This window comes from Pelodiscus sinensis, chromosome 2 (genome assembly GCF_052426305.1).
Source record: "Pelodiscus sinensis isolate ZL-2025 chromosome 2, ASM5242630v1, whole genome shotgun sequence".
NCBI lineage: Eukaryota > Metazoa > Chordata > Testudines > Trionychidae > Pelodiscus > Pelodiscus sinensis.
In genome coordinates this window covers 42,528,026-42,547,888 of record NC_143053.1, presented here as the reverse complement: position 1 = coordinate 42,547,888, position 19,863 = coordinate 42,528,026, and the positions used below count along the sequence as shown (strand labels likewise).

At 43.9% G+C, this 19,863-nt stretch overlaps 1 protein-coding gene across 1 annotated transcript; it reads right to left on the bottom strand.

Moving 5' to 3' along the window:
• Window positions 1-8,422: 8,422 nt before the first annotated feature.
• On the bottom strand, window positions 8,423-18,505 carry GEM (GTP binding protein overexpressed in skeletal muscle). The gene is made up of 5 exons (XM_006111009.5): window positions 18,355-18,505; window positions 16,219-16,558; window positions 11,597-11,673; window positions 10,886-11,090; window positions 8,423-9,574 (listed from the first exon to the last, which is right to left on the bottom strand). Exons 2-5 carry the CDS (start codon window positions 16,547-16,549, stop codon window positions 9,297-9,299), a joined length of 891 nt encoding a protein of 296 aa, XP_006111071.1. The 5' UTR covers window positions 16,550-16,558; window positions 18,355-18,505; the 3' UTR covers window positions 8,423-9,296.
• Between the last annotated feature and the right edge of the window lie 1,358 nt (window positions 18,506-19,863).

Below are 19,863 nucleotides of genomic sequence, written 5' to 3'. Positions count from 1 at the left end.
CACGTACCAGAAGTTATAAATACACTGACATGACTGCCTCTTAAAGAGTCATTTATACTGAAAATAAAATTACCTAAATGCTAAAAATAAATAGTTTAAAATAAAGGAAGTGTGTTGCCTCAGTCAGTCAATTACTATCGATATTATGGTGTGACTCAAATGGTATGTGGTTCAGGTTTGTTTATTATTAAGTACACTCCCATGGTTTTATTGTCATAGCTTCCTCATCTAACAGTCAACTGTTGCTCCAGAGCAGTTAAAAATATGTGAGTGGATGGTATGTTGAGCTTCAGTAGTATAGGACAAAAAGCCATTCGTTTCAGGACACTCTAAATGTGACTCTAAGGAGGAAAAGGTAGGTGAAGTTTATTGGCCCAACTTCTGTTGGTAAGAAAGACAAGCTTTCAAGCTACACAGAGTTCTTCAGCTCTGGGAAACTAACTCAAAGTGTCACTGCTTATCTTTGGTCCAGTAAAAGACATTACCTTCCCCACCTTGCCTCTCTAATATACAGTACTGGGATTAACATGACTAGAAAAACACCACAGACTCAGGAGGAGACATTTTAGTTTCCTTTAACTGAGCACAATTTGCTTTTATATAGTGCCTGATACTTTAAAGGTGTTTTCAGAGAGAGAATAATTAAAGTGAGGTTAGGATACATTTGGAAATTTCAACTTGCTTAGGTCACATCTTAACTAATATGATGTAAAACGCTCAAAGCAGACACAGACTGTGATATTTAAAAATATGTCAGTTGGTCATTGAAAGGGTCTGCAACCACTTGACATGATTTAAAAACAGCAGTCCTTGTTGACACTGAGTACTAAACGATTGTGTTTGCAACATGTAATTTCCCCACTTAGAAAAACTCTGAATGAGCCAAGTTCTGCCCTGACTTACCTTAACTGAGGAAACTTCCCTTAGATCAGCAGAGTTAACAGGAAATAAGTCAGGGTAGAAAGTGGCCCTTCTATTATTGAAGGTAGAGCCCTGTGTGAATCCACATCTGCATCTGCATCAACAAAAAGTGATCTGCGGATGAGGTTACCTGCCAATATAAAGCAGATAACCCTGGATTTACAGGACTCTAATTGTAGGATTAAATAAGCAATCATTATTTAATATTATTATTTATTTCAGTATTGTTTGTTAAGAACCAGCAACATGCTCAGGAGAAACTTTCTATCCAAATAGATAATAGCATTTCTCGGCCTCGTATGCACTCAGACAGGGGTGGGCAATAATTTTCACTGGGGGGCCATTTAATGAATTTTGGTATCTGGTCAAGGGCCAGCTCCATCCCCTGGAAGGGGTGGGGCTTGGGGCAGGGCTGGGGATTAGCCTCCCCTTGCCCCCAGAATTTCTGGGACCTGGAGGCTTTGAATTAAAAACACAGCAGAGGACTCACCGTTCCCTGCCTCACTGCTAACACATTGCCTGGCAGCCAACTGGGGTTGCTGCAGTTATTTAAATGGCTCGCAGCTCCAGCCCCAGTTAGGGTAGCACTGTAACCAGAAGCCATGAGGCATTTCAATAGGATCCTGCTGCCTGAGCCATCTCCTGGAAATTTGGTAGCACAGGCAGCAGGATATAAATTGAAAATGGCCAGTTGCAGTCCGGGGGCTGGATCCAAATGGTTAGCAGGTCGGATCTAGCCCCCAGCTGCATCTTACCCAGCCTTGCATTAGGATAGCCAAAGCAAAGACCTACCCCAGAGCTTTGTCTTGATTTTGTATTTTGATTGTGGGGTGGAGGGTGACAGCATGTATAGATTAATGTCTATAGTGAGTTATAACCTATACAATCCCAGTTTCCTCAGTAGAGTTGAATGGGGTGCCTACTCAGCATAAAATGTGTCTTTGTCTATATACACCAGCTCGGGACATCACCTATGTTAGTAACAGATAACACTTGAGTTATCCCATAAGCTGTTTGGTTCTTCTCAGGGCTCCATAACACCCACCTAAACAACTGTGAGACCCAGAACCAGGACCCTGAGTTAACATCTCCTCTGAAGGACATTACCTTTTACAGTATGTCTACACCGTAATAATGGACCCACGGGTGGCCTATGCCAGTGGACTCAAACTCACGGGGCTCAGGCTAAGGGGCAGGTCAACTGCAGTACATGTGTTCAGGTCCTGGCAGGAGCCTGGACACAAAGGATCCTGTGAGGTGAGAGGTCCCAGAGCTTGGGCTGCCACCCTCTGTACCACAATTAAACAGCTCTTTAGATTTAGCCCTGTGGACATGAATCAGCAGGCACAGGCCACTTGCAGGTGTCTAATTGCAAGCGTAGACATACCCTATCCAGCACTGCACTGCTACAGCTGCAGGGCCAACAGTGGTATCAGCATACTCACTGTTATAAGGAAGTCAGGCTCCATCTCCCAGAGCTATGCACCCAGGTGGCACATACCAGCCTGGTATGTACGACTAGCAAAGGAAAACCCGTAGCTGGCCCATGCCAGCTGACTTGGGCTCTAGGCACTTGGGCTTGGGGCTGTTTCATTGCTGTGTAGACTTCTAGGCTCAGACTGGAGCCAGAGCTTAGGGATCTTCCATTTTTATAATCTATATCTCATGCTTCCCTAAATGTTATCAATAATCCTTACAAGACCATGTGTGCAATTTAATATGCTACAGATGCTTGTGCTGTCACCTGCACAGAGATACCGTCATTGCTTTAGGTAGGATATCAGCTGGGAGCCTATTGACCTTCATAGTTATTCCCTAAAGCTTTAATAAAGAAACCTTTCCTCTTGCATTAAATCTGTCAAGATGAAAGTAATTGAAAGTAGAACTTTCTCCCTAATTCATGTCACAGATCAAGTCTCCCTTTTTAAGAGGGCTATTATTGTAATAATTAGTCATTTCACATGATCATAGACTTTTTTGTTGCTCTGTTTATTTTATTTTATCCAGGCTTCATTAATGTCATTGTTATTGCATTGGATCTATCAGTCTTATGACTCAACAATTCCACAGTTATTGCCAGATCTCTGTGGCCAATGGCACAATTATCTTATTAGCTTTTATTATTGTAGCCCGGACTTCATGATTAACTAACACAGTGGTTTGAGTCCTGAGGAGAAATATAGAAAAGTTGTTAGAGAATAGAAAATTTGTTTTTTGTCCCAGTTTGCCCCCCTCCTGATAGCTTAGTTAGTTCACTTCGTTCCAGATTAAAAAAAAAAAAGAGAAGAGTTATGTACATAGTTCTTCAGTCTCTCAACTGAGTTCATAGAGATTGTACCGGAGGCACTCCCCTCACGATTATCACCATCGTAGCCGACGTTACACTTATTACTACTGTGATCATCCACGCTCGTGCAGTACAGTGCACTCAGCATCCAGGTCACCTAGACCAGCTCAATCCCGATCTCCACACCATTTGGCCCTGAGCATTCTGCCTCCTGAGCAAGCTCTGCCGATACCCACAGGTGCTGCACCCTCTACTTCTAGCCACCATGAGGGGGATGACAGTCTACCTCCCACCCGGGAGCAACAACACAGGGACTTCCCCACAGATCAATTGTCCTCCTCACCGGACGATGCAGTTTTTCAGGGTGACTCTTCCCCTGAAGATGATTATAAACAGTTCCAGGAGCTATTTAAAAGGGTAGCCCAGTCTCAAGAACTACACACAATGGACATGTCACAAAAACAACACCGTCTCCTGAAAATTTTACAGCCATCCCAGAAATCTAAATTGGCTCTCCCCTTTGATGAAGCCATCCTGGAAATTGCCAATGATATATGGCAGACTCCAGCTTCTGCGCCACCTACCAATAAACATGCAGATAAGAAGTATTTTGTTGCCGCTAAAGACACAGAATTCTTATTCACGCATCCTCAGCCCAATTCCATCATTATGGATGCCGCACAACAAAGATCGAAGACGGGACAGGACAGGAGCGCAGCGCCTGACGAGGATGCAAAACGGCTGGACTTGTTGGGTAGAAAAGTCTATTCTTCTACCACGGCAACCCTTAGGATGGCTAATTATGTGGCTCAACTTGCCAGTCATGATTTCGACAATTACTCCAAGCTTGTCGCCCTCATAGAATACTTGCCTGGGGCTAAGAGGCAAATCTTGAAAGCTGTGGTGCAGAAAGGCTACACAGCAGCCTGTACAGCACTGCAAACTGCCCTCGATATTGCTGACACGGCCTCTCAGACTATGGCAACATAGTCTTATTATCAACCTCCCAACGTCTTCCCTAGCTTCTTCTCAGTCTCTCGAGTTCATCAGGGCGAGGCTGGACTCCACAACCGCGACCGCGTACTTACCTCTTGACAGGTCGCTTACCATCCAAGACCTAGGGAATACTCTACTCACTGCCCACAAAACACCCATACTCACCTGCCTGAAACTGCTGGGGCACATGGCAGCCACCACTTACGTGGTTCCCCATGCGAGACTCCATTTGAGGTGCCTTCAGCATTGGGTGCTCACGATATATACACCGGGTACCCAGAGTACACAAAAGTCTGTGGTTGTTCCCAAACACGTGAGAGACTCATTACCTCGTTGGCTCATCCCGAAGAATACCCTAGCGGGTGTCCCCTTTCATGGCTAGAAACCAGCAGTACAAATCACCACGGACCCGTCTTTAATCGGTTGGGGAGCCCACATACACCATTACCAGACTCAGGGACTATGGACACATCAGGAGTCACATAAGCTTTTTAGAGTTGCGAGCAGTATTCAACGCCTGCAAACATTTCCTGCACACAATATGAGGAATCACAGTACAGATCCTCACCGACAACATTTGCACCATCTACTACATCAACTGGCAGGGCAGTGCCAGATCCCGAACCCTCTGTGCCGAATCCATCTGTTTATGGACTTGGGCTACCTGGCATGGAATCACACTCAATGCTGCGTACCTCCCTGGCAAGAGCAATACTATTGCCGATGCTCTCAGCAGGTCCTTCCCTCTACAGCACGAGTGGGAATTGCTAGACGAAGTAGTCCGCAGCCTCTTCGAGTACTGGGGATACCCCGCCATAGACCTTTTTGCCACTCAGGACAACAGAAAGTGCCGCCTGTACTACTCGAGAGCAGGCATGGGGACAACTTCTCAGGGGGATGCCTTAACACAGAGGAACTCTGTGTTAACAACACACACATTTCAAATGCAACTTTAGGCGTCAGACCACCAAAAGACCTACCTTCGCAAATGGCATCAGTTCCAGTCGTGGTGTGAGGCAAGAGGTGTCGATCCTCTATCTATACCTATCAAGCAGATTCTTGATTATATTCTTCACCTGAAGTCAGAGGATCTGGTGATGTCCTCACTTAAGGTCCACTTGGCAGCAATTTCCACCTTCCGTCTCCCATTGAAAGCAGCTCAGTTTTTGTGCATCTGCTGACCAAAAGATTTTTGAAAGGTGTCGCAAATCTATACCCTCCTCACAGACCACCTCCGGAGCCTTGGGACCTAGGCCTAGCCCTGGACATGCTGACTCATTCCCCTTTCGATCCCTAGCGACATGCAACCTGCACATGCTCATCATGAAAATGGCATTCCTGCTTGCCATCACTTCCGCACGATGTGTGAGTGGGCTGGCAGCACTCTCCGCTGATCCCCCCTATACCTTATTTACTGAGTGGGGAGTGACACTTCGCATTCACCCAGCCTTTCTGCCAAAGGTTAATTCGGAACCTATAAGTTTACCTACCTTTTACCCAAAACCACATTCCACCACGGGGAAGATGCGCCTACATATGCTGGACGTAAGGAGAGCACTTGCCTTTTATCTAGAGAGGACACACCCTTTTCGAAAATTGGAGAATCTCTTATTATCTGTAGCAGACCATTCTAAGGGCCAGCAACTTTCCTCACAACGTATTTCCACTCTCATCGTTGCCTGCATCCCTCTTTGTGTAACAGATCATTACTTTACAGACCGAAGGCACATTCTGCTAGAAGCATTGCTACTTCCACAACCTTTCTCAAGTGTGTACCATTACATGACATATGCTGTGCTGCTACCTGGTCCTCTACCTTGACCTTTGCCAGACATTATGCCCTTGCAAGCACGCTAGCGACCAACACAACAGTGGCTCAGACAGCCTCTCCACCGTGTAGAGACCTTGATTCCAAAGCACCATACTACTGCCGAGCCACTGCTTCATACTCACCTTTAGTGGAGCACCCACGGGGACACTACTCTACGAAAAAGAAAGAGTTACTCATCTGTGCAGTAACGTCTGTTCTTCAAGATGTGTGTCCCCAAGGGTGCTCCACGACCCGCCCTCCTCCCTGCTTCAGAACTACTGTCTTTGTGTTTTTCAGATGGTTCCGGCTAGGAAGAACTGACGGGCTGGACCGTGCGTCACAGAAAGGGCGCGAACGGCATAAGACAGCGTCTGCGCATGTGCAGTCCGGCGGAGGGCAAGCGGCAAGCCCAACACCTTTAGTGGAGCACCCATGGGGACACACATCTCAAAGAACAGACATTACTGCACAGGTGAGTAACTCTTTCTTTCCTCTCAGCTCATCCTCTCTGTATTACCCTGAGACATTACTTTGCATAACTTCAGTATACAGTAGTGCCTGCTCTGCTGTCCATTCCCCTATGACTCACTTGAGCTAAGGGGTTGTAAACATGTCTGAAATTAGGGTATGTCTACACTACCCCCCTAGTTCGAACTAGGGGGGGTAATGCAGTCATACGGAGTTGCAAATGAAGCCCGGGATTTGACTACACGCGGCACGAAATAGCCGGCATTTAAAAATGGTGCCGGCCGGCTTTATGCAAATGAAGCCCGGGAAATTCAAATCCCGGGCTTCATTTGCAACTCCGTATGACTACATTACCCCCCCTAGTTCGAACTAGGGGAGTACTGTAGACATACCCACAGAGAGTTGTCTCTAGCCCACAGTATGTTCAGAGGTGCCAATTCAAAGTTTCTAGTGGTCTTGATTGCAAGAGAAAAGTTTGAAAAAAAAAAGTTTGAGCACCCCAATGGCTCTGAAGTTGAAAACAAATAAAAAGAACCCCCATTTTTAATTTAAAAAAACTCTCGTAATTTTTAAGCCACTATTTTTGTGGCCCTGACTTGATTTATGTAGTATTTGGAGTTGGCGACACTGTTTAATGTCCCAGCCAACTGTGCTGTAGAAAATGTTTGGCATCCACTCTTAATACCTCTGTTTAGAAAATTAGGACTAAGAACGGTATAGATTCAAAGCCCTGTTTGATTTGGGATTATAAAGTACCATGGCTTGACTGAAATGGGAACAGGCCAAGAAACTTCCCCCTTGCTCCTCCAGCAATTTGAGGACATTAATTCAATGAAGCACATATGACAGAGGAAAATAACTAATGGCTTATAAGTTTTGCCTGCTTCTTTCTGCTGCAAGTTCTGACTGTCACTACAGTAGCTCTAAAATGTGATATTGTAATGAATATTGCTGTCTGGGCTGCTATTCAGTGACCAAATCTTAAATTGTATCCAGGCCATTCTTTCCTCAGGAATTCATAGACTCACGTAGTGCTCCTGTCTCTTCTGTGTTCCAAGGACCAAATTATATTGTTTCAAGAAAATTGCTGGGTAATATACTCTAGAGCAGAAGTATCATATTTTTGGGGGAAATGAATTCTGCATAGTTTGCTCATTCCCTGATCGGCAGTACTAAACCTGGAGGCCATGTAGACTCATTCTGTACTCCCCCCACATGTCAACTTTTCATCCTACCTGGTGTGTCAGTACAGCTGGTTTGTCCAAACATTTAGCAAGCTGCTTCCAGTCGGAATTAGATCAGGTCTCTCATAAATAAATCCTGTACAACGGCTATGGCATTCACTTCTGTCTAGGTAATTATATGCCTGAGCTACTAGGGTGTCCATTTGGTCCATCATAGTCACCTGTTTGCATGTTAGAACTGTGCACATCTGCCCTGACCTTGAAGTTATGTGCCCAGTGTCCGTGACTATCCTAATCCAGAGATGAACTCTGTGTTAACAACACACATGTTTCAAATGCAACTTTAGGCATTGGACGCTGGACGGAGATTTTCCCACTGTATTCCAGTGACTTGCCTTGTGACATTGAACAAGATACTTCACTTCTTTGCCTCTGTTTCCCTATCTGTAAAATGGAGATAATGATGCTTCTCTTTCTTTGTGGAGTGCTTGAAATCTATGGACAAAATATGCATATAAAACTATTATCATCTTTATCACCTTAGTGCCACTCTGGGTATAAGGAATTTTGAGCATTAAGAGCACTCTAAGATATCTTGGATACTTTTGCTTTGCAACTCTAAATTGCTAAGAAGTCTGTAGTCAAAGATACTTGTTAAATATTGTCAATGTATACACACATAAGATGCCTTCCAACAACCTAAATCTTTTCTTTAACTTACAATAAAATATTTGCAATTTCTTGTTGGAACTCAAAGGCAGTCCAAATATTTTGTTTATTTTATTACAAGGCATGTAAGTAAAAACTTGCATATTCTATAAAAGCTATTAAAATAGTATTAACGTGTTTTTCATAAGAAATAAATACATTTTCATCCCCAATACTAAAAATGCTAATTGCTTTGCAATGAAATAAATACAGCACAACTCCAGCATATGTAAGTCTGGGTATAAAAAAAATCCATGTGGTTTCTTAGAAAAGAACAGGTGGTTTTACAGTTTGGCATCTCTCATTTGATGCATTTTACATTTTAATCTGTTGTTGACAGGCTTAGCATATGAAAATCAGAGGGGAAAATGGTTTGGCTATGAGTTTTTCCATTTAATATTAAATTTTCAAAAGAAAAAGATGTGTATGTTCAGAGGTGCTACTCCTGGAAACAAGACAGTGTCTCAGTGGTCATTCTCCAGAAATGCAGATTTTGGGTGAATAAGAAAATCAGACCATCTAATTGGCAAAGAATCAGTTCCCAGTGAATTGATCATTTCATTACACATTTTTCCAAAAATAATAATAATTAGAGAAATGAGAGGGTGTGATTCGTTTCCCAGATTGAGTGATATCCAAAGGCAACAAGAGAAACAAGAAATACATTTTAAAACACACCCTGCTTAACTTTAGGATGCTCTGGTGTGTAAGAGAAAGCTTTTTTAAAAACTACTGAAAAAATTAAGACAGACTTGTTTTCCATGCATTGTGCTGTGCTAATTGCCAGCACATTTTGTCACAATCACAACTGTGAATCCAAGTAAAAATGTTTTCCTTGAAGTCCAATCTAATATAGATTGATTATTTCCACAATGTAGTTAAATAATGTCCACAGAAGAGAATCTGTCTCAGTCCAGCCTTCTTAAAGTACTGATAGGTCGTGGCATGACTTGGACTTAAGTTTGAAGGCCATATTCTTATTGTTCTTGGCAACTATTTTGCCCCAGAACCTCCTGGCTTTCTTAGGAATACTCTCTCTCCTCTTCTGATATGCCAGCCTCCTCTGGTTCTTTTCCTTGCTGTCCCTCCTTAGCCGGACTTGCCGCACAATTCCTTCAAACAGTTCCTTCACGTTGTGTTGGACAGCTGCAGAGGTCTCAATGAATTTACAGTCGAACACAACAGCACAAGCTCGGCCCTCTGTAAAATTGTAAGGATTGATATCAGTTGGCATCGCGTTCAGATAGTGCACATATTCCCAAAGCCACTGAACACAGTGCCACGCACAATGCAGCATCTGAGCTATCTGTAAGTGCCCTAAATAGAGTCACTTGCACTTCAGGGAAACCTCAGTGGCTGATGTTCCAAGCAGTGAGCTTACCATTATTGAGAGCAAGATATTGCTTGATCTATTTACAGTCATATTTTCAAAATGCAGCATTTAAGATTGCAGGCATAATTTTGCACATGCCAAACCTCAGGTATCTACATGCACACTTAGGGTATGTCTACACTGAAGTAGAAACCTGCAGAGCCCAGGTCAACTGACTCAGACCCACAGGGTTAGGGCTGCATAGCTATACAATTGCTGTATAGATGTTCAGGCTTCAGGTGGAGCTTTGAGTCTCCACCTTGCAGTCTCACAGCCTAGGCTCCCCCAAGTCCAAACATCCCATTGCAATTTGATAACCCTGCAGACTGGGCCTCAGTGCATTGTGACAGGGACCAGAATGTGGGATTAAGTCCAGATCAGCTTTCCTTTTCCCCTCCATGCATGGGGACCTGGAAAAAGATCTGTTGGAGAGACTTCTTTGAAGAGAGAAGAGAGGATGTACCTTTGGAAAGGTCAAGCTCTACAATCATTGGCCATGGGACTGGGTTGAAACCTGAGCTGGAGGAGTTTCCACCCCTTTCTGGTTGTATTATGCTGACCTATTGTGTTATGCTGTTGTAGACACTGCACATCTGACACTCAAGGATACAATTCCAGGAAGAGACTTGATCTGTCTCCCATTAAAGTCAATGAGAATCTATTAATTTACGTTTATGGGAGTTGAATCAGGATCTTAAACTGAGGGGGTGGAGGTCCGCACTGGAGGACGTTTGAGGATGGCGGCGCCCGGCTATATGCGGGTGGGGCCCGGGAGGTTCAAGTCCCGGGCTTCATTTGCGGCTCCAGTTGCCTACATTGCCACCCTGGTTCGAACTGGGGTGGTGGTGTAGACATACCCTGAGACATAGGTGACAGGATTATTCTAGGAGGGGTGGGTGAGATTCTGTGGTCTGCACTGTGCAGGGGGTCAGACTAGATGATCATAATGGTCCCTTCTGACCCTAAAGTCTATGAGTCTATGAGGTTAAGGGTTTTTTGTTTGTTTTTTTGCTGTCAAACCATTCCACCCATTCTCAGATGTAGAGAATTCCTGCCATCAGTGGGAATTTGGCATGCAGGCCTGGAACAGTATCCGGCTCTTAAAGTTATAAAGTGGCTGTCGTAGTATTACTTCATACCTGCCACAGAGACTTCACGGCACCTGACAAGATCGCTTTTGTTGCCCACTAAAATAATGGGAATATCTTCTGTTTGGCGTGCCTTACGGAGCTGAATTCTGAGTTCAGAGGCTTTCTCAAAGCTCACTCGGTCTGTGATGGAGTAGACAATCAAATATGCATCTCCTATTTGCATGCAGTGATCCTGAATCCATTCATTTTCACTCTGGTAAAATAAAATAGATATAGCCAGGATTAGCTAATGCATGGCTTTCTTAACTGGAAGCCTTACTAAGAGTTTACCAAAAAAATGTAGCATTACTCAGTTCAAATTCAACCATAGTATAACTGCTGGGTATGATTCTGATCACAGTTACACAGTATAAAACCAAAGTAACATGGATATATACCCACACACATCAGGGCAAAAATTGGCCAATAGACTTCATTAGATTTGTGTTTGTTAGATTAAATTTAGCTCTGATGAGGTTTCCAGCATTTTTGTTTTTAATAATAAATCAAACAAAGGAATAGCTGCTTTTTCAAACTTACATGGAGGAGCCTAGGCATTTTTAAGGAGCCATGCTTTCACTGAGTACAGAATTATGGGTCACATTTCCCTACTTGTTCAGCAAAGGCATGCTCCTAGCAAATCTATAGTATTATAACTGCTCCTTCATACTGAATTTCCCTTTGGCGCTCAAATAGAATGGCTGGAATGGAGTACTGTACCTTATTTTCCCACATGTCAAGCAGGATAATGGTTGTGCTTTCACCATCTACCATCAAGGTTCGTTCATATGTGTCTTCTAGGATAAAAATCCACAATGTTAGTAATACAGCCCTTCCTGTTGTCATACAAGTAGCAATAAAGAAAAATAGCCATGTGCTTATAATATAAGTTGAATTCAGTGAGCCCAGTTCACTGTTGGTGCAAGACCATTGATTTCAATGGAGTTATATCCATTTCCACAGGGAGTGCATCCGGCTCTATGTCTCTCTACTGCATTTTTTTCTTCATTTTCATGATAAATGAACAAGTCCGAAAGATTTTGCAACTAATGTGCATTATTTTGGCTCAAAAGCTTTTTATCCTACATGGGGGATGGGGAAGAGGAATATAATCAGTGAAAGAAGCAAATCAAATTCTGAACAGTTGACCCCCCTGGGAGCAGCCGACAGACGTACAGACTCCAGCAAGGCTTAGTAATGGAAAATATTTGTTTTCACTCCAGCAGGGACCCTTTATGGGTGAACAATCACTGCTGCTCCAAGCAGTTCAGCCATCAAGCAGCTCTAGCAACAGGCAGTGGTGTGTTCGGCAAAGGCTGTTGGGCTCTATAAAATAGATGCTGCTGTTGTAATAAAGACCTCTGAACTGACCCTAGATCCCCTGACTCTAGTTTGTCCCATGGGAGCGCTTCTCACTGAATGTTCGCCTATGGACATTAAAGAGAGGATGAAAGCATTTCATGGTAGTTTCATAGGTTGCAGCAGAGCCTTCCTAAACCTGGGCAAGGACCTGCAAAATTCATATCTGGATTTTAAACCCCACAATGTTCAGAGGCATTTAGATCTGAGGTTCATGGTAAACTCTTATAAAGACCAAGAACCATTGTGAAATTTGTATCCAGACCCAGATTTGGATTCCAATCCCCATCCTTTCACTCCCTCTGAGTTTGGGGTATTTAAATGCTTGGCTTTGGTTTGGGCCCATCTCTACTGATGTATTCCTGCCAGCAGCAATACAAGACAACATTGGGGCAAACAGCTTCTGAACTGCTTTAGATTCATCACCATGCCGTTCAGAGGACCTATCCAAACCATTCCAATAGAAGATATTACTATAGTTTAAATAAAGGCTTTTGCCTCATAAGGTGCCACTGTGCTTTTCTGAAGTCATCTTTTCCCAAGTCCTAACCCTGAAAGCCAGAAAACAGTGAGTCCGTGGAGTAGAACAGTGCTGCTCAACTTTGGAAGCCCCGGGGGCCACAATGATACTCACAGCACATGTCGAGGGCTGCAACTTAAGTGTGGTTGCATATACATGTAAATATATACACAAATAGCTTTTTTCACACTGACGGGCATGAATACAAAGATTAAGGCAAAACTATACAACTCGCAGGACCCATTTAAGTCAGTTCTGCTGATATTAATAAAATGCAATATGTATCCAATTTCCACCCATATGACAGCTCTTTTAATGAGCAATGACAGTCCAGGAATTTAACTACTAAAATGCACATCAACAGAAGCCCATTATATTGACTACTTTTTTGTTTTGGCTCCCACCTGCAGGACGCGTGTTGAGTAGCCCTGGAGTAGAATGAACCAAGGGCACTAAAGATAAAGCCATATGTGGGTGTGTTTTTTTTAAATCAGTTCTACCACAGAAACTTTAAAATAGAAAACCCTTTGTAAACACAAAGGCACTGGGCTGACAAAGTTGGTAACCAAGGAATAGATGGGTCTAAATAGAGGAAAGCAAAAAGAAAACACTGACCCTCAGTTTCACTCCTAGCCCCAATAGGTTCTCCTTGGTGCTTGTGCTTCACATTAATACCAAAACAGCACCCAGCATATAGCATAAGCTATTTTCTCTCTCTGTACTGGGTATGGCTATTGCATTCTTGACTTTCTGCAACAGTTTTCCAATTTGCAGGCTACATTTTCAAGTGTAGCTTCTTCAGTTGTACATGCAAGTATGTGTGAATGGGAGCAAAGGGGTAACTGGATACATAAACAACTGCATGCAGAGGGGGAGCACTAGACAGCCATTTCTGAAAATCTACCTGCCTCTAAATGTATAGGAGCTACACATAATTAATCAAGTTACTTGAAAATGCTATGCATAGCGGGCAAGATTCAATGCCAATTTATAGCCCAGACAATCCTAACAAAGCTAATGGCCTTGCCCAGGATGGAAGGCAGCGCTAAATGTGACCCATGGGGTGAATAAGTCATTCCAAAACTACTTCAAAGCTGACACTAACAAAGACGAAATATAATAACTGCAAGTGTTCTAGTATCTCAGCGCGCTTGGTTTTGAGATTCTGTCATTGCCTTACTGCAAGCAGCACTGATAGCAAACTGAATGCAAAGAAGCAGCATATCATTTAAACTGAGGGGCATGAAATGTGCGGCGTGGAAAGTGGAATGTACAAAGCAAGAGAACTGTACTTTGGGAAAATGTCTGAGTCCAGCAGAGGTGAACAGATTGCAGGCTGTAGAAGGCATAAAGCTCATCTTCACACGCTCCCCTCATCTTGGGGGCTGCTCTTCGGAGGACTGGCCCTCTGGAGTAAGTTCAGAGCAGCTTGAAGGCTGCTCTAGCTTACTCTGGCTGCTGGCACCTCCCAGTATTTGGAACAATAGCATAGGTGGAGCTTGGTCCTGCCTTGAGGGCGGGGGGCTGGACTCGACCTCTTGAGGTCCCTTCCAGTCCTATGATTCTATGATTCTATGAGTTCTCAGGGGTGCCCCGCTTGCAAAGCAGTCCTGGCTTGGAGTGCCCGGAGTGCCCACACTGGGCACATCACACCACTCGGCCATCAGACCGGCTGCACTTGCCGCAGGCTGCCATCTGGGGAGAGGGGGCAATTGGGGGGCTGCAAGAGAGCTTCCACCCCCAGAAGCCCACAGAGTCAGCCCAGTCCTCCCCATCGGGGGCTCGTACCCCATTCCTCCCTCACCTCCTTCCACTTACCCTTCCCTAGCCCCTTTTCTTGATGTACAAAATAAAGGACAATTGTGGTCAAAAATGGAATCTGTCTTTATTGAACAAAACTGGGGGAGACTGGGAAAAGGAGGTGGGAGGGGGAAGAGAGAGGCTGGGAGAGGGGAGGGCAACTACAATGATCAGGGGTTGGGAACAGGTCCCATATGAAGAGAGGCTAAAGAGACTGGGACTTTTCAGCTTAGAAAAGAATCAGACAGAGGGGGGACAGGATAGAGGTCTCTAAAAGCAGGAGTTGGGTGGAGAGGGTGCATACAGAAAAGTTCTTCTTTAGTTCCCATAAAGAAGGACTAGAGGACACCAAAGGAAAGGAATGGGTAGCAGGCTTCAAACTAGTAACAGAAAGTTCTTCTTCACAAAGCAAAGAGTCAACCTGTGGAACTCCTTGCTGCAGGAGGCTGTGAAGGCTACAACTAGAACAGAGTTGAAAGGGAAGTGAGATCAAGTCATGGAGGTTGGGTCCATGGAGTGCTATTAGCCAGAGGGTAGGAGTGGTGTCCCTGCCCACGGTTTGTGGAAGGCTGGAGAGGGATGGCACGAGACAAATGGCTTGGTCACTGTCTTCGGTCCATCCCCTCCAGGGTCCCTAGGGTTGGCCGCTGTCGGCAGACAGGCTACTGGGCTAGATGGACCTTTGGTCTGACCCAGGACGGCCATTGTAAGCTCAGGGTCGGGGTCTCAGTGGACCCCCTTGATTTTCATGCACACCTGCTCCTGGGTGGCCAGGCTGGCAGCTCTCCTGCCCTAGACGGCCACTTTCCTGTGCCTAGTGCGGAGATCGTGGACGAGGTCCACGATGTCCGCACTAGCCCAGGCGGGTGCCCGCCTCTTGCGGTCCCGGGCAAGCTCCCGGGAGCCGCCAGCCTGGTCCCGGGAAGAGGAAGAGGGCTGGGGGGGCATCGGGTGGGTGGCTTGAGCCGTGCCAGGTGCAGGGTCTGCTGGCTGGGTGCTGGCAGGCTTGCACCTGGCACGGGCACTGTAGCCAGCCCGTGCCCCTTTAAGGGGTCCGGGGCCGGGAGGGGGTAATAGAGTTTCCCTGGTGTTGGCCAGAGTGGCCACCAGGGAAACCTGGGGAGGGCTAGGCTCCCACTAGTTCGAATTAAGGGGCTACACACCCCTTAATTCAAACTAGCTAGTTCGAACTAGGCTTAATCCTCCTAAAATGAGGTTTTCCTAGTTCGAACTAAGCGCTCCGCTAGTTCGAATTAAGTTCGAACTAGCGGAGCGCTAGTGTAGCGCCTATGAAAGTTAGTTCGAACTAACGTCCGTTAGTTCGAACTAACTCTGTAGTGTAGACATACCCTAATTTAGGATCTGATGCATTTACAGCACAGTTAAGAATTAATCAGACTTCAAAAGGCTCAGATGCTATATTTTCCTCTGTATTTCAGCAGAGGTAAGTCTTTGTCAGTGAGGGTTTTTTGTGTTTTCATAGCCCCTAATTTTTATACAGGATATACTGGAATCAGCTTTGAAAATAAGGGCCAAGTGTGTATTATCTCAGTTTCAGGGCTGCCAGATTAAACAACCTCAGTAGTTTTCTGTGTTATTACTGATGACTATTGACAAGAAAGGCTTTAAGAAAACATAGACTATGCAGAATGTAATGACCTACCTCCTAGCACATCGCAGTCACTGTCCATACTGTCATGTACGCCTGCAAAGATATTGGCCAAGGTAGATTTTCCCACTCCATGCTCCCCAATCAATACCACCCTGTAGTAGGGACTCCCGGACTCAGAGGAAATGACCGAATCAGAAGACTCTGATGACCAACTCCTTCGGTAATAATCTTCGGGGTTCATAGTGTATCTCTTGCGCATGTAGTACTCATGGGGGTCCTTGTGGACAGTCAGGTGTCGTCCATCGGCAGGGATGCTCCAGCGTTGCTGTTGCGCATGCAGCACACTGCTGCTGTGACGCATGGTGACGTTATTCAGAGTCATGGTTTTTACCTAGTAAAAAATAGCGAAGTTGCAAATGTTAGACCCCCAAAATTAGCAATGGTCACCATGTTTAAATAAAACACCTGGTGTGCAGACAAAAGAAGAATTAGAATGGTTGCCTCTTTCATTTGCCTCTAACGTTTCTAATTAGCAAGCCATCGTCATGGCTTTAGGATTCAGGTTGAAATCAGCATTACATACTAACCTATATGTTTGACTCCCCTGAGTTGTGAATGTTAAGCACTGTTTTGGGGATGGTGTGGAGCTGCACTGCCCTGAAGGGTACCATCGAAGGCAGACTGCCTTTCCTAGCAGCCCATCATGTGAGTAGGAGGGGGGCGGTGCACGCTGCTGTGTCCTTTCAAAGAGCACGTAATTCCCGGTGAGCTCGTCCCTGCCCATTCTGGGGCGCTGTGAAACTCTAGGGGTGTGCAGAGGGAGAACTACAGCGAATGCAGTTGTGCCTGTCCCTTACACAGATTAAGCAATGGAGCGAATGTTTGTTGCACCCTCCCCATCACTGCATATGCATGTAAAGTCCAGCGGAGTCCGCTCGCACTTTGTTAAACAAGAAATCATTCTTTGCCTGCAAAGTATCATGCTTAGTCTCAACTGAGAGTTGACTCTGTTTTGAGAGCTACAAACATTAAACAATGCACATATAGTGCAGAACCACAGCAACAAGTTTTGGTATAGTGGGCTTGATTTTGCTCTCAGCTATATCAGTGTAAAAAAAAAAAAGGAACACAGTGGAATTAAGCTGGTATCAAATTGGTGTAATAGAGCAGAATGAGGTCTAATGGGATCCCAGAGTATGTACCTGATCATGCCACTAGAGTAGAAATTACAGGGAGAAAATAGCTCAAATTTGCAGTCTTTAAATAAACAACTTAATTTGACTGAGGAGCAACTAGCCAGGTTAGCTCCTCTTGTCTAAACATGGCTTTTAATTATATTTGACTTTTGAATGTATTTTGCCTTGGTTGGAGGCAGAATATTATGATGTCATTCCTAGTGGTCCCACAGCTACCATTTTTAGGAAAGTTACTTTGATGCTCTCCAGCTCCCAAGGTGACAGTTATTTATACATTTTGCTTTTGTAGGAGTAACTCTGATGGTTCTCCATTCTCTTCTGCATATTAACAAAGAGAGCGTCTGCTATTAAAACATCACAGACCGTTTTCAAACTTTATTCCTCATTTGTGTTTGCAAGAAGTGCCCCATCTCCTCAAATAGCACACTAGCAATTATTTTTTCTAACTTAAGCAACCACTGAAAACATTTTAGAGACGGTACAGTGCCGGTCAAACAAATGTGCTGAAAAACAGTAAACTGTACCTGGAATTTGAATAGCTGCCTTTACCGAGCCTATTGCCTCTGCTCTACAACTTGTCACCTATGCCATTTTCCTATCTGTAATTATAGCATTTGTTGCAAAATAAGTGCATGTGTATTCTATAGTTCACAAACTTTTGCCAGCAAGAAATGAATTTAGCTGGAGAGGAGGCACCAAAGAAACACCGTTTCACAAACAAAATCAAATATTTTCACTTTCAAGTATCTATTTTGACTGTCAAAAAGACAGAATAAGAAATGTTAACTTTGATTTGGTTAAATAATAAACAGTCTACTTTGCTAGTAGTGCCTTCTTAAGGAATTTCCATGCTAAGCAAAACTTTAGAACTTACTGTAATACATTCAATTCCAAATTCACATGCCACATTTCATTTATCTACTTATTACCATCATTTCCCTTCACAAAAGCAATACATTCAAACTAACACTTTTCAGCCAGCACTCCTTACTTTGCACAGTTTCTTCCAAACACAGTCAGCTCCTTTGGTCAGTGGAGTGTGATATATTGAACTGGTCTGCTGGAATAATTCCTCTCCTGTTGAGTGGCTGCCTCTCTAATTCCTTCTCAGCAGACCCGGTTTATATTAAGACCATCTGATCAGAGACAGGGCTTTTCCGTGACGTCGTTGGCCTGTCCACACGAAAGCCAGCCCCCAGCTGGGAGGAAGCAGGCATACAGAGAAGCAAAACCTTACAGTAACACTAACAAAATCCCTTACTTGCAGTCATATGATTCTTTTCTTCGTTAATGATGCCAGTAAACCTTTTGTCTTTTTGCAGGGGGAAACAGGAGAGTGGAAAAATGCAATAAATTCTTATTTCATAACACGTGTCTTTCAGCTCTGCATGCAAGTGCTCTTGAAATCAGTGATGGCTAAAGAATTGCTTGTGCTGTTCTAATGTCTCAAGTGCGACAAATATATTTCACTATCCAATTACAAAATGGAAGGGGCACCATCCTGGAACCTCTTAACGCCTGTATGTGGTCATAGGTCAAGAATTTATAAATACCTGAAAATTAGGAATTTTGTTCTATTTTTTCAGTATAAGACTGATGAATGCACAAGATCCCATTTTTCACTTTCTTTACAACCTATAAGCCACTGAACAGTTTGCTCATGTTTACATGTGTTTTAGATGCACAGAATCTTATTCGCTGTGGTGTTATTCCAGTTTGGCGCTAATGGAATTCCACTGATCTCAAAGGTGTTATAGTCTCATAAAAGAGAAGCAGCACAAGGCTGCATAGTTTTCAAAAACTATATTGTGTGTTACAAAATACGCGCTTGGTCCTTAAATCTTTACTCTTTTAAGCCTCATTAGCTGTAAGGCGTTTTGCCAGAGAAAGCACTGCATTATCACACTCCTGTCCTGATAGTTTTAAGGATGAATGGAAAATTTTAATTGATAGAGACAAGTATGTTTACCCTGCAGTCCTCTTTCGAGAGAGGAATGCAAATGCAGCTGAGCAAAATTGCAAATGAAGCGCGGATTTTAATTTCCCATGCTTCATTTGCATAATCACATCCAGGCGCTATTTCGAAATACCCTATTTCAAAAAAAGAAACGCTGTCTAGATGCGGTTATTTAGAAAGAAAACCCTTCTTTCAAAATTACCCGTACTCCATATAAAATGATGTTTAAGGGTAATTTTGAAAGGAGGGTTTTCTTTCAAAATAACCATGTTTAGACAGTGTTTTTTTTTCGAAATAGGTTATTTCAAAATAGTGCCTGGACGCGATTATGCAAATGAATCACAAGAAATTCAAATCCGTGCTTCATTTGCAATTTCGCTCAGCTGCATTTGCATTCCTCTCTCGAAGGAGGAATGCAGTGTAGACATATCCAAGGAAGATCCCTTACCAACAGTGTATACTGTCTCCAAGTGTTTTATAAAGTCATATAACATTTTTACTAATAAAAAACTAAAGAAATCTGAACAGATGAACTCAAATCCA